General features: G+C 45.2%; 1 protein-coding gene across 4 annotated transcripts in view; it reads right to left on the bottom strand.

Moving 5' to 3' along the window:
* Nucleotides 1-400: 400 nt before the first annotated feature.
* The window catches only part of RTF2 (replication termination factor 2), a 60,673-nt gene continuing 46,682 nt past the window's right edge, over nucleotides 401-14,391 (bottom strand). The window contains exons 8-10 of one of the 4 annotated variants that reach the window (XM_069750939.1): nucleotides 13,739-13,796; nucleotides 11,492-11,575; nucleotides 401-994 (exon numbers count right to left, since the gene is read on the bottom strand). In XM_069750939.1, the coding sequence (XP_069607040.1) occupies nucleotides 819-994; nucleotides 11,492-11,575; nucleotides 13,739-13,796 (318 nt within the window). In that variant the 3' untranslated portion in view covers nucleotides 401-818. The remainder of the gene's footprint in view (nucleotides 995-11,491; nucleotides 11,576-13,738; nucleotides 13,797-14,391) is intronic. The other 3 variants (XM_069750942.1, XM_069750941.1, XM_069750940.1) reach the window with 3 other exon arrangements.

Raw genomic sequence — 14,391 nt, 5'->3', positions numbered from 1 at the left:
GGTGTTTTAATTACAGCAGTTCCATTACCCCTCCATAGAGCGAATTTTAGTCTAAGAAGAGGTTTCACATGTACCCATTCAGATGGAGACGTTTATTCTCAGCGAGGAAAGGCAAGTTTAGGACCTGGTATAAGAGAGATGCCGTAAAGTGGCTACACATAAAATTGGCCATTTTTATGCGCTAAACGCTCTCATTTTTCATATTTCTAGTGCAGTAATGAAGTTCAATTTTTGTGTTTCATGTTTGCATGTTTTAGCGCTGCAGTGTGCTGCCTTATTTACTTAACTATATACGAGTTGGCGACTCTAGGTTCAGCACCTGTTCACACTTAGTCTATGTTTGGATGTGACGGTCAGTCTTTTGAAATGCTCAGTAATAACAGGCAACAGAACCAGGTAATGGGATTACAGGAGCCACATCTTTAATTATATTCCCTTAAAGGGGAACCCCACTTCCCATCTTCAACCAGCATAGATCTCTGGTATTTATGAGGCAAGGTGACCTCTGAATCTAGTAAAGAGGCAGCAGCGTTCAGTGTAACAAAATCTTTGGGATGGGTCAAATTGTCATTGAAATTATGGTTTTAATTAAGAAGAGTATTGTGTCAGAGGGTATAGATGTAGGCATTTCCATATCTGTGTATGGCAGACAGTGGTGTGCAAAAAGAACTGATGAGGTACGAGAGATTAGAAGTGGCCATGAGGCCATCGCCCCTTCAATAATGGGAGTTCTATAAGAAGAAAAGCACAATAACGGTCCCACACTTTACACACATGTCCATTCTCAGGGTGGCAGAGGCAAGGTTGTGTAAGATTTGTTAGAAGTAATATGCCGTGTGGGTGACCCAGTTGGAGGATTGATCCTTTGTGCGTTTGGCAGAGCTGTGAGATGTGAAGATGGATTTATAAGCTTCAGATTTCTTATCTGTGCTGGAAAATGGTCTCTTAGCGGCACAAGATGATGATACAGCCTTCTCCGATGATCCGGACTCTGCTGAAAAAAGAAGCAAAACAGTTATAGACGTCATAAAGAATACCCGATCACCGACCATAAGGATACATGTAATTACTAATCCTGCATTACCCTCCAGAGATAAAACCACTATTCTGCTGGTGAATTCACTGTACTTACATAATTAGTAATGTAATATTACTTATCCTGTACTGATATTGACTTACATCCTGTATTACACTCCAGAGCTGCACTCACTATTCTGCTGGTGCAGTCACTGTGTACATACATTACATTACTTATCCTGTACTGATCCTGAGTTACATCCTGTATTATACTCCAGAGCTGCACTCACTATTCTGCTGGTGCAGTCACTGTGTACATACATTACATTACTTATCCTGTACTGATCCTGAGTTACATCCTGTATTATACTCCAGAGCTGCACTCACTATTCTGCTGATGGAGTCACTGTGTACATACATTACATTACTTATCCTGTACTGATCCTGAGTTACATCCTGTATTATACTCCAGAGCTGCACTCACTATTCTGCTGGTGGGGTCACTGTGTACATACATTACATTACTTATCCTGTACTGATCCTGAGTTACATCCTGTATTATACTCCAGAGCTGCACTCACTATTCTGCTGGTGGAGTCACTGTGTACATACATTACATTACTTATCCTGTACTGATCCTGAGTTACATCCTGTATTATACTCCAGAGCTGCACTCACTATTCTGCTGGTGCAGTCACTGTGTATATACATTACATTACTTATCCTGTGCTGATCCTGAGTTACATCCTGTATTATACTCCAGAGCTGCACTCACTATTCTGCTGGTGCAGTCACTGTGTACATACATTACTTATCCTGTGTTACATCCTATATTACACTCCAGAGCTGCACTCACTATCCTGCTGGTGGAATCACTGTGTACATGCATTACATTATTTAACCTGTACTGATCCTGAGTTACATCCTGTATTATACTCCAGAGCTGCACTCACTATCCTGCTGGTGGAATCACTGTGTACATTACATTACTTATCCTGTACTGATCCTGGGTTACATCCTGTATTATACTCCAGAGCTGCACTCACTATTCTGCTGGTGGAATCACTGTGTACATGCATTACATTATTTAACCTGTACTGATCCTGAGTTACATCCTGTATTATACTCCAGAGCTGCACTCACTATTTAGCTGGTGGAGTCACTGAACAGTTGTGGCCAAAAGGTTTGAAATTGATCCAAATTTTGGTTTTCACACTTTGCTGCTTCAGTGTTTTCGCTTTTTAGCTGGAAGTATCTCTGGTTACTTAAGTATGATTTTTTCACAAATTTTCACATTTTTATTGATGAATTCATCATCAATAAAGACTCAATATTTAGTGTTGTCCCTTATTTTTCTGCCCTTTCCTCTGGTAGCTGGATACCAGCTTCCAGGCCAAATCCTGATTGATGTTGTGCGATCAGTGCTTGGAGCTTATCACAATTTCTGTGGCTTCAGTCAATGGGATTGAAATCTGCCCAGTTTTCTGGCCATAGATCCAAAATTCAAAGTTTTGTTCATTGCTCCACTTAATCATCATAAATAGAGATGGGAGAACCCAAACAGTAAAGTTTGGCGTCCGCACTGAACACCTACTGTTCGGGCACGGACACAGAACACGCACTTCGTGAGTAATTCCGTGTTACTGTTCGAGTTTGGCTGCCCGAACACCGGGTGTTTGTCGCGCTGTCATGTGCATGACAGTGCGGCAAACAGCTTCTGATCGGCAGTGAAACCATCCCCGCCGGTCAGAGAGCCACGGTTCCCACGCTGTCAAAAGACAGCATGAGTGCTCAGCTGTGATCGGAGGTATAAATTTTACCTCCGATCACTGGTGTCAGTGGATGGGACTACAGCTCTCATCATCCAACACCTGCTGCCTCTAATAAGAGCGAGAGCAGGGGTGGCTGATGGTTGTATTCATTAGCCGGCTCTTGCGCTGTAAATAAATAATTAAAGAAAAACCCGGCGTGGGCTCCCCTGTATTTTTGATAACCAGCCAGGCAAAACTCACAGCTGGGGGCTACAACCCTCAGCTGTCAGCTTCAACAAGGCTGATTATCAAGAATAGTGGGGTCCCCATGCCATATTTTTTAAATTATTTAAATAATTTTAAAAAACAGCGTGAGGTCCCCCTCATTTGTGACAACCAGCCTTGCTAAAGCAGACAGCTGGGGGCTGGTATTCTCAAGTGGGTAAGGGCCAAGGATATTGCAATCCCCCAGCCTAAAAATAGTAGCCCGCAGCTGCCCAGAAAAGGGCAAATTCTAGCGCTTTGTTCAGCTCTTCCAACTTGCCCTGTAGCGATGGCAAGTGGGGTCCATAATAGTGGGGTTGCTGTCACCTTTATATTGTCAGGTGACATCAAGCCCACGGATTAGTAATCCATCACTAATCCTATAGTTGTATTGTAAATAAAGACACAGCCAAAATAAAATATATTTTATTAGAAATAAAACAAAACACACTTTATCTTTTTTATTTAAAGATAACAAACAGATATACTCGCCAAACGCCTAATCCACCGAAGCTCATCTTCTGTAATAAAGCAAAAATAAAAAACAACAATTTCCCTCACCTGTCTGTCCCACGCCGTAATCCATGTCTGGGGGAAATAGGGATTTTTGTGTACTCACTGTAAAATCCTTTTCTCCGAGCCAATCATTGGGGGACACAGACCGTGGGTGTTATGCTGCTGCCACTAGGAGGCTGACACAAAGTTGAAACAAAAAGTTAGCTCCTACTCTGCACTATACACCCTCCTGCTGGCTCCCAGAGAACCAGTTCAGTGCAAAAGCAGTAGGAGATCATTAACATCATAGAGTACAACACATCAAATTAAAGAAAAAAAACAAACGCAAGCCAAAAGATTAACAGGGTGGGTGCTGTGTCCCCCAATGATTGGCTCGGAGAAAAGAATTTTACGGTGAGTACACAAAAATCCCCATTTCTCCTTCGCCTCATTGGGGGACACAGACCGTGGGACGTCCAAAAGCAGTCCCTGGGTGGGGAATCAAATCACAGATCGAACCCCATGTACCAACTGACTAAAGTTGCGCTACCGCCGCTTGCAGAATACGTCTGCAAGGGGCCGCATGTGCAGAAGTCTGAGAGCATAGGCTGTGTCAAGTTGCAGCCTTGCAGACCTGTTCTGCCGACGTTTGATGCCGTATGGCACAAAAAGAACGTCCACCGACTGAGCAGAGTGTGCCTTAATCCCCACTGGGATAAGCTGGTCTCTGACGCAGTAGGACTTCTGAAAAACCAAGTGAATCCATTTGGTATTGTGGTCCTGAAGCGGCTAAACCCTACCGAGACCCTCAGGAAGCACAAATAGGGCGTCCGACTTACTGAAGGGCACCATCTTTGAGATGCACATTCTGAGAGCCCTTACTACGTCCAGGGAGCTCATTCCACCCGAAGTACCGCTGCTGGACAAAAAGAGAAAGACAAAGTCCTCATTAAGGTGGAAAGACAAGACCACCTGGGAAAACAGAGAACGTAGACGATTCGATGGCCACCTTGTCCTGGGTGAAAATCAGGAAAGGAACTCAACCGGACAGAGTGGCTAGCTCTGAGACTTGTCTGATAGACATCACTGCGACTAGAAAAAACGACTTTCAGAGGCATCCTGCAACGGTTCGAAAGGCGTCTGCTAAAGAGCACCCGGGACCAATTTAAGGTCCCAGGCCTCTAACGGCATACTATAGGGGAATACCACATGGGAGACTCCCTGAAAGAAAATACTCACTTACAGGATGGAAATAATACTGCGCTGGAATAAAACAGATAAAGAGCTGAGAGCCAAACCTGATTCCAGACCAGTCTGGAGATATTCCCAAAATGGAAGGAACAGATCAGACATGAGGATGTCCGCGGTGCCTGCACCATGGGAAAAAAGTTATCAGGAGTGATGATAGATGCTAGCTGATGCAGGCTTCCCACGCTAATCATGGTGGGTGGGAAACCCCTGATGACAGAACCTAGCTTGAAATCACTCGTAGGCGTTAACGGCCAAGCTATTAAACACAGGGTCCCAGAGTTCTCAAAAAATGGACAATAGCAGAGAAGATCTGGATGATCCAGCAGTCGCCACGGGACATCGGCGACTATCTGCACTAGATCTGTATATCACGCCCAGCGTGGCCAAGCCTGGGCGACAAAGATTACCGGAGTCCCTCCGCTAAGATCTTCCTGATGACCCTCGGAAGTAAAGAAAGTGGGGAAAAAACACGTATGGAAATCGAAACTGAAGCCACGGAGAGATCCGTGCATGCACCTCGACTGTCTAGGGATCCCGAGACCGAGATCTGAAGCGGAGTATCTTGGCGTTAAATCTTGAAGCCTTCAGATCCACGTCCAAAGTCCTTAAACGAATACATAGCTGTCAAAAGACCTCCCACTGTCCTGAGGCGAGACTTTGATGGCTAGGAAAGTCTGCCGCCCAGTTTTTTTTTTGTTTGTTTTTTTTTTATGACTGGGATATGGACTGCTGATAATATCAAGTGGTTCCTCTCTGCCCATCGGAGAATATGGGCTACCTCGTGCATGGCAACCCTGCTGCGGGTTACCCCCCTTTAATGATCGATACATGCGACAGCCATGGCTTTGTCCTATTGAATTCGGATGGGGTGACCCGCCAGGAGATAATGGAACTGGTGCAGAGCTATCCTGATTGCTCGGATTTCCCAGACATTAATTGGAAAGCACGACTCCCGAGTTGACCAGCGCCCGAGCCGTGAGGTGACGAAGACTACTCCCCAGCCAAGGAGACTGGCATCGGTAGACACCACTAACTAGCCATTAAACCGGGAGAAAGAATTTTCCCTGGAAGAGAGAAGACCTCAATGTCCACCACTTGAGAGATTGCCTGACTCGACGGGGCAAGCGGCACTAGCGATCAAGGGAGAACGGGTTCATGCTGCAGGGGATGGAGATGCAGCTGAACGAAAAAAGACCGCTTTAATTGCTGACACCATTTTTCCCCAGTGCCCATAGAATGATGGGATGAGTGGCTAAGTGCGCGGGCTCCCTGTTGAAGGGCTCGGACCTTGTCCTAGGGAGAATCACTAACCCACGGAGGTATCCAGGGTCATTCCTAAAAAGGATATCCACTGGGCTGGAACGAGGGAAGACCTGTATACGTTTATCAGTGAGCTCAGGTGAGGAAGAGTATCGCCAGTGAAGCGAAGGCACTTTGCGCAGTCCTGGAAAGACGGCCCCTGATGAGAAGGTCATCTGAGTAGGGCACAACGATCACGCCCCGAGAGAGCAAGATGGACGAGACGGCCATCATGACCTTTGAGAGCACTGTGTGAACTGAAAATGCTGTTCGGGAATGGCGAAGAACAGGAATGTCTAGAGAGGGGAAATTCGGAATATGGAGGATAGCATCCCGTTGTCGATGGATGCTAGAAACGCCCCTCTTTTACTGACGAGTTTGCATTATCCTTGGTAGGATCTGATCCCAAGATTCCAGCGCTGCAAGGCTGTAGTGCTAACCACTGAATCAACGTGCTGAGAAAGGATTTCCCCTGCGTTAGAGATGGAGGAATCATCCGAGTCAGCCTGGCAAAGACCCGGACTGATAGAGGAAAGATCATGAAGGGACTGTATTGCTGTGACCAGTGACGCCATGGCCTGCGACAGTGACGAAAACCAGTCCGGGGGTCCCAGCCCCAGCAAAATGAGGCTGTACCACAGAATACCACATAACTCGTTAATCCCATGCATCCTTTGCAGGGAAACTAATGGGGCCTCAGGGTCAGGGCACTTACCCAGGACTGTTGTCCAAGGGTGCTGCAGATCCGAGAAACTATGGTGGGATTTTGATCCCAGGACCACATGCAGCCAAAGTAATAACCAAACTTCAAACAGGTTCGAGTAGAAACTCTGAGCTTTTCGTGAATCTGTGGTGTCTGAGAAAGGATTTGTTGTTGAAGCCAAAAAAAGGACATCTAAGCCTTGCTGCGGAGGAAATTTGCTTTCCTCCCACAGCATCAGAGAGAAGCTGAACCAGCTTCACTCTAAATAAACGGCCACTCTAGTAAGGAAGAGATAGAGACTTTTTGCACACAGTCCATTTTCTATTCACTGAGCCATAATGTCCTTCTGGCATTTGCTGCTGATAGTGCAGGGCAGCTAGCCGCATCCAAAGAGGCGTCCAGGAGACCATGGCTTTAGCTACACCCGCCGCGGCAAACAATAGATAGTGCTGAACCCGAGGCCTTAAAGACAGAGCGAGTCAGATTCTCTGACGGTCCGTGGGTGAAGATCCATCCGGCTAGGATAGAAGGATTCTGAATACCGGACAAAATACTGTCGGGTTCACAGCAGGAGATTCAGCACAATCTTTCTGCAGATCAGTTGAAACAGGGGGTACCTCGCACGAGAGGCTTCTGACCTGTGAGGCATTTATCAGGTCGCTCTCAGCGCTGGTTAAGCATAACCAGGACCACCAGGTGAATGGTAAACGCTGTATGAGGGCGATTAGTCCTCTTGAATGGCACTGTGTGTTCCGGGACAGAACCGGAATCCTCGTCAACCTTTAGAGTCTGATTGACGGCCTCAATAAGCGAGTCCCCCATTTTCAAGGAACTCTGGGGAGTGCAGATCCGGGAAAACATCCAATTGAAACTCAGTCTTGTTCTGCAAATCTCGAGGGAGAGCGAGAATCAGAGCTCATGTATACCAAGGGCCGAGATTACTCGGGTATTCGTACCACGGATCTGATTTCTAGACGCCTGTACGTTTCTAGAATGCTTGAGGCCACTGCTAGCCGATGACTCCCATGTAGGAGAGGATCCATTTATATCAGACCTACTCACGCTCCGATCCACAGAGGAATCACGGAGGGATTCAATCTCTTTGGCCAGAGAAGCCATGGATTGCTACAGTGACGCAGCCCACTTAGGGGAACTAGGTACACTGGGATTTGGGTGGCAGAGGGCTCCTGAACACATTTTAGGTCGCGGGTTTTGCAAATTAAGTAAGACTAATAGTCTTATTAGACCCTATGGGAGCTTGGACCGTGACAAGGTGTCATGGCGCCTTTAAGACCGGGAAATACTACAGGGGGAAACAGCAGTGCTTCCTTACCCAGGTACTGATGTTCCTGGAGTCCGCATTGGATTAGCGCAATGTTTTTGTGCTAAGAGTCGCCTGCCAGGTCCTGTGCGGAGTGGTTGTGCCCCTGTAATGCAAAGCCGTCGCCCCTGTGTGAGCCGGCCGGGTGGACCAAGATGGCCACCAGGAATTGCAGAGGCGGTAAAGTCTCGCATAAAGCGAGAGGCGCCAATACGGGGGCGGAGCCACAATGTCATTTAGTGGGCGGGGCCTCAGGACGTCCATGAATAGGCCCAAGCCGGGGCCTAAATTTCTGCAGCCAGCGGGAGCCTTACCAGGGGTAGAGTGAAGCGGCGTTGGGGGGGGGGGATGGCGAGAAAAGCGAGTGCTCCTATCCCAAGCGAGAAGCGCCAGAAAAGTGAACGGAGCCTCCTTAGTGCGCCATAGTGCAGGCGCGGCTTTCGGGATGCGGCCTACACATCGGCCAAAGCCGGAGCTAAATTTTTTGGTGCCGATGGAAAAAGGGATCCAGAAGTGTGCCCTCGCTGCCAGAATGAGCCCCCTCGTCAGCGCCACCCCAGACCGCCTGTCCAGAGCCCTCCACTTACCCGGAAAAGCCGCAGGGTGGCAGGTAACACAGCATGCGGCAGGTACTGAAGTCCCCTTGCTGCCGCTGCTGGTCTTGGACAGTGCAGGGATAAAGGGATCACCCTCAATCCACCATCCCTTTAATAGGGAGGTGGAGAGGGACCGTCCGCCTCCTTGTACCATCCGCTTTAACAGTGGTGGTGCAGTGGGGGCTGCTCAGACGCCACGAGGTGGGCCTCTGTACATCCAAAGGGTTAATCACCTAGGATGGGACAGAGCTGAATGTCCGGCAATAGGCCTGGCTGCGGAAGAGGGTATATGCAGGCGACACTCCATGTGTTCATCCGTTGAAGGTGTGGGGAGATCGGTGCCCTTGAAGGCACCCGTCGCCCCTAAGAATCAGCTCAGGTGTGGCATCCCACGTCGCAGGAGAGGATACGGAGAGGCGACACTCCGTGCTCGCCTACTGATGGTTCGGGGAGATTGGAACCTTGAAAGGATCCGTCGCCCCATTCATCCGTGGAAAAAATAAAAATCAAAAAGGTAAAAAGTCAAAATTGAAAAGTAAAATAATAAAGAGTTTTTGGGTCTGAATAGCAGACCCGTCCGTGTGCCTCCTACGGACACTAAGCAAGAACTGGTTCTCTCGGAGCCAGCAGAGGAGGAGCTAACTCTTTTTGTTTTAACTTACTGTCAGTCTCCTAGTGGCAGCAGCAGCATAACACCCACGGTCTGTGTCCCCCAATGAGGCGAAGGAGAAAAACAGTTTTCAACCTGGACAGTGCCAAGATGCGACCATCCAGGCTGAGAACCACTGATAACTGAACTACTGCGAGCACAGCCTCAGTGACCGGCGGTGACGTCATTGAGGTTACCTCTGGTCACGGAGGCTGCGTTCCGAATCGAGCTGAACTGCCGTTACCTTGGTGAGATCCCCGCTAGCACCGTGAGAAAAACTCAGAGAAAACAAGTTTGCAAACAGTACAGAAATTGGACTGCACACGACTGGGGTAAAGGTTATTTTTCCTCATGAAGCCCCTTTCAGACTGTTTGGGACATCTGGAAGAATAATTGTCCAGAGAAGAAAAGGTGAGCGCTAACATGAGTCCAGAGCCATGCCAACAGTAAAGCATCCTGAGACCATTCATGTGTGGGGGCTTTTCATCCACGAAGGGGGCTCAATCTCAGTTTTGCTTAAGAACACGGCCATGAATAAAGAATGGGACCTAACATCCTGAAAGAGAAACTTCTCTTCCAGCAAGATGGAGACCTTCTCACCAGGCAAAAGTGATAACTTTAAGTGTCTCGGTGATCAAAACATTGAACTTGGGTCCATGAGCAGGAAACTCCCCAGATCTCAATCTCATTGCGAACTGGTGATCAATCCTAAAAAAGTTTGATGACAAACATAACACAAAAATTGTGATAAACTCCAAGCACTGATGAGACAAGAATGGGTGGTCATCCCTCAGGATTGTGCCCAGAAGCAGATATCCAGCTGCCAGGGCGAAGGGCATAAGTCTTGAAAAAAAAGGAACAACTTAAAGTGTGCATGTACCCTTATACTCCAGAGCTGTACTCGCTATTCTGCTGGCTGAAAGTCAGCAAGTTTGAAGCCAGACACTCACTCACATCTTAAGGTACCATCACATTTAGCGACGCTCCAGCGATATAGACAACGAGCCGACCTAAACTAGATCGCTGGAGCGTCGCTGTTAGGTCGCTGTAGAGATGTCAAACACAGCAACTCCAGAATGATGCAGGAGAGATCCAGTGACGTACTTAACGTTCTCGCTGGTTGTTAGCTCTGTGAAAAAACATTTCAGGCATCGTTGCTTTTGCTGTCAAACATGACGAATCACGCCGACCTGATGACCAAATAAAGTTCTGGACTTTCAGATACGACCAGCGATGTCACAGCGGGATCCAGATCACTGCTGCGTGTCAAACACAACGAGATCGCTATCCAGGACGCTGCAACGTCACGGATCGTTGTCGTTCTCGTTGTAAAGTTGCTCAGTGTGAAGGTACCTTTAGCTATGCTACAATAATTCTGCGGGGGGGGAAGGGAGAGGGGGGGTTAGATAGTTTTTTCTATAACAGATGACTGATGTAGGAATACCTGATCTACGGAATACAAATGAGAAGAGCAAACCCAGAACAAAGTAACAGCAAATAATGGGAACTAAAACTTAACATTTAATATACATGATTAAAAAGTGGTCACCTGGTGAGGTCTGCATGTGAAACATGTAAACAGGACAGAGTAAATTAAATGTGTGAATTCATTCAAAAAGGGTAGATCATACAATGAAACCAATCACAAGCTGTTCATTAATCTGTGTAAATGCGCAATCAAAACATAATAGATTGCTAAATAAATGCAGTTATCTCAATGTCGGTCACAATATCATAAGGCAATCAATAGAAATCTGCAATAAGAGAATAAATAAAGTCAGTCTGTAAACCTCACTCTAGGCTGCAACAGGCTGTTAGGCAGATATAATGTCAATGTTAATCACCATAGAGCAAATAAGCAGCAGATGCTCATGATTTATGTTCCTATGCTGCCACTACATATACATTAAGTTTTAATATATAATTTTAATGATATTAATGTTAAGTTTGAGTTCCCATTTTTTACTGTTACTTAGTCTTGTGGGATTACTGGAACCCTTCTTAATTTGGGATGCTACAGTAGTTTCTACAAACCCTGAACAAGCAGCAATCACCGGAAGAATTCAGCCTAGTTAGTCTGACAACTTTAGGTGGTGGCGTATCAGAAATTCTGGGTAATGAAACTAGTTTAGTTTTTAAACTTACCGGTGGATTCAGTACTGGACACAAAACTGATTTTGTCCCTTGAGTTGATTTTGCTTCCATTTGTTATCCCTGAGGGTCCTGCAGCTACCGGGAAAAAAGAAAAATAAAAGAACTTAGAGGAGGTTAACCACTGGAGAGGTGCATACAGGATTACAATGTTAGGCACCACGGGAGTCGGTGTACTGACAAACTGTACTATGCTTAATTTCCCCTTTGGTGCAAATAATTATTTCCTGCTTTTATAAACGAACAAAAACGAAAAATCCCTTTAAGTGGGTTGTCCACTACTTTTAGCGTATCTGGAGTATACCTCAAGAGAACAGCACAAATCCGTATACTATGTAGTGGCTGATCGGCGTCTCTTGACTCGTATAGTAGTAGAGCTGCAGCACTGGGGAGCGGCCACTACACAGTACATGGAGCCATGCTGTTCTGCTCCATACAGATAGCACGGGACCGAAAACTTAACTTTTATTAAACTACACGAACAACAAAGTGATAAACTCAAACCACCAAGTGAGGGGAATTGTATAGACACATAAGGGAATATTTAAAAGAAATGCTGAGTTACAATACAGTCTCGTATAGGTATTTAATAGTCTTAGTATTGTATATTGCTCGTCTCTTGGTTATATAGAACTTGTGAACCTGTGGCAATACAGATATAACATGCCAGCACTAGTTTGCCATAGAGTCAAAATTCATAGACCCTCAAACGAAACGTACAACGTTATCTAGCCACAGAGTCCTCAAAATAAACACGGGAAAATTGTACACTCTATTGGGAGATGCTACTCCGCAATAGAGGCCCGTTACCCGATCTTCCTTTGATTAGAACAGCATGGTTAGGCTGTAGAAGATGGGTGAGAACAAACCATTTGCATGGCATTAAGATAATGTGCTTTTGGTTCCCGTGTCAAACGGATTGGATTCATGGTATTATGGGTGCTTGAGTGTATTTGATGTGTCACATTAATACCAGTGTTAAAGCATCCATTCTAGGACCAAGATGATGCCTTGCTTATAGCAATACACCAGATATCTCTAAAAGATCTGTTTGGGAGAGTATAAACCCATCATGCAAGTAAGAGTCTGAAGTGTGATAAAACTATGCATCATCATTTATTTGGGGTCTCCGTTTTTATGCTGCAATATACATGCTGAGTATAAGATAAACTCGCCTTGGGAATGTTGGGGATATAAGTGTGGCAGACGAATGTGGTAGCAAATAGCCAAGGATGGTATTGATATAACCACCGATGATTGTGGCTTGCTACAAATTGACCGCTGCCAATTTTCCCGTTTATTTTGAGGACTCTGTGGCTAGATAACGTTGTACGTTTCGTTTGGGGGTCTATAAATTTTGACTCTATGGTAAACTAGTGCTGGCATGTTATATCTGTATTGCCACATCTTCTATATAACCAAGAGACGAGCAATATACAATACTAAGACTATTAAAGTACCTATATGGGACTGTATTGTCACTCAGCATTTCTTTTAAATATTCCCTTATGTGTCTATACAATTCCCCTCACTTGGTGGTTTGAGTTTATCACTTTGTTGTTTGTGTAGTTTAATAAAAGTTAAGTTTTAGGTCCCGTGCTATCTACCGTATATATTTATTTTTGTGGATTGTATCCTGCTTTACATATATCTGCTCCATACAGTTTACATTACAAAGGAGTTACCAGGGTCGGATCTTCAGCAATCAGATACTGATGACCTATCCAATAATTAGGTCATCAATAACAATGTAGAGGACGAACCTTTTAATATCTTCCATTAACATCGGCCCTTCACAGCTCTAAGGCCATGTGCACACGTTCAGGTTTTTTCGCGTTTTTTTTTTCGCGCTAAAAACACTATAAAAACTCATTAAAAACGCATACATTATGCATTCTATCATTTAGAATGCATTCTGCATGTTTTGTGCACATGGATGCGTTTTTTTTCCGCAAAAAAATGCATCGTGGTAAAAAAAAATGAGCATGCTCTTTATTTTTGCGGATTTTCTGCATTCTTCCCGCAATTCTATGCATTTGGGAAAAAAACGCACAAAAAACGCGAAAAAAACGCATGCAGATTTCTGGCAGAAATGTCCAGTTTTTGTCAGGAAAATTTCTGCAAGAAATCCTGACGTGTGCACATACCCTTAGGACTCCCTGGATGATTATGGTGAGGATCAGCTATCTGATGGTTCAGTCCTTAAATATTGGTTACGGTAGCACGCCCATGGCATCTTACCTTCTTGCATTTGTCCATGCACACTTGTGTTCTCAGCGGGTTTGGTCTTCTTGGATTTCTAGAAGTACAGAGTATTTCAGCATTATATACAAATGAAAAAAATATATAATATAAATATGATATAATAGACACACACACAAAACTATGCAAAGGTTTTAAGCAGGTGAGGAAAAAGTACCATAATTTAAAAAAAAATAAAAAAAGTGTTAATATGCAAAGTGAATGCACAAAAGAGAAATCTAAAATCACATCAATATTTGGTGTGACTGCTCTTTGCTTTTAGCTGCTCTAGATGCACTTGTGACTTGCACACAATTTTTTTGATGAACTCAGCAGGGAGGTTGTTCCAAACATCTTGGAGAAGTAACCACAGATCTTCTGTGGATGTCGCTTGTGTAAATCCTTCTGTCTCCTCATGTAATCCCAGACAGACTGGATGATGTGAGGTCAGGGCTCTGTGGGGTCGTATCATCACTTCCAGGACTCCTTGTTCTTAATGACATTGGCTGTATGTTTGGGGTTGTTGTTCTGCTGCAGAATAAATTTGGAGCTGCTGCATTTTTCTTCACCTCAGATTCTATGTTTTTATGCATAGCTGAGTCACTTGGGCTCCCTTCTATGATGAAGGCATGGCATCATGTGAAGTAAGTATC

The sequence above is a fragment of the Ranitomeya imitator genome, chromosome 2, assembly GCF_032444005.1.
Source record: "Ranitomeya imitator isolate aRanImi1 chromosome 2, aRanImi1.pri, whole genome shotgun sequence".
NCBI classification, from domain to species: domain Eukaryota; kingdom Metazoa; phylum Chordata; class Amphibia; order Anura; family Dendrobatidae; genus Ranitomeya; species Ranitomeya imitator.
Note: the sequence above shows the minus strand (reverse complement) of the source record. Positions and strands in the feature narration are given on the sequence as shown.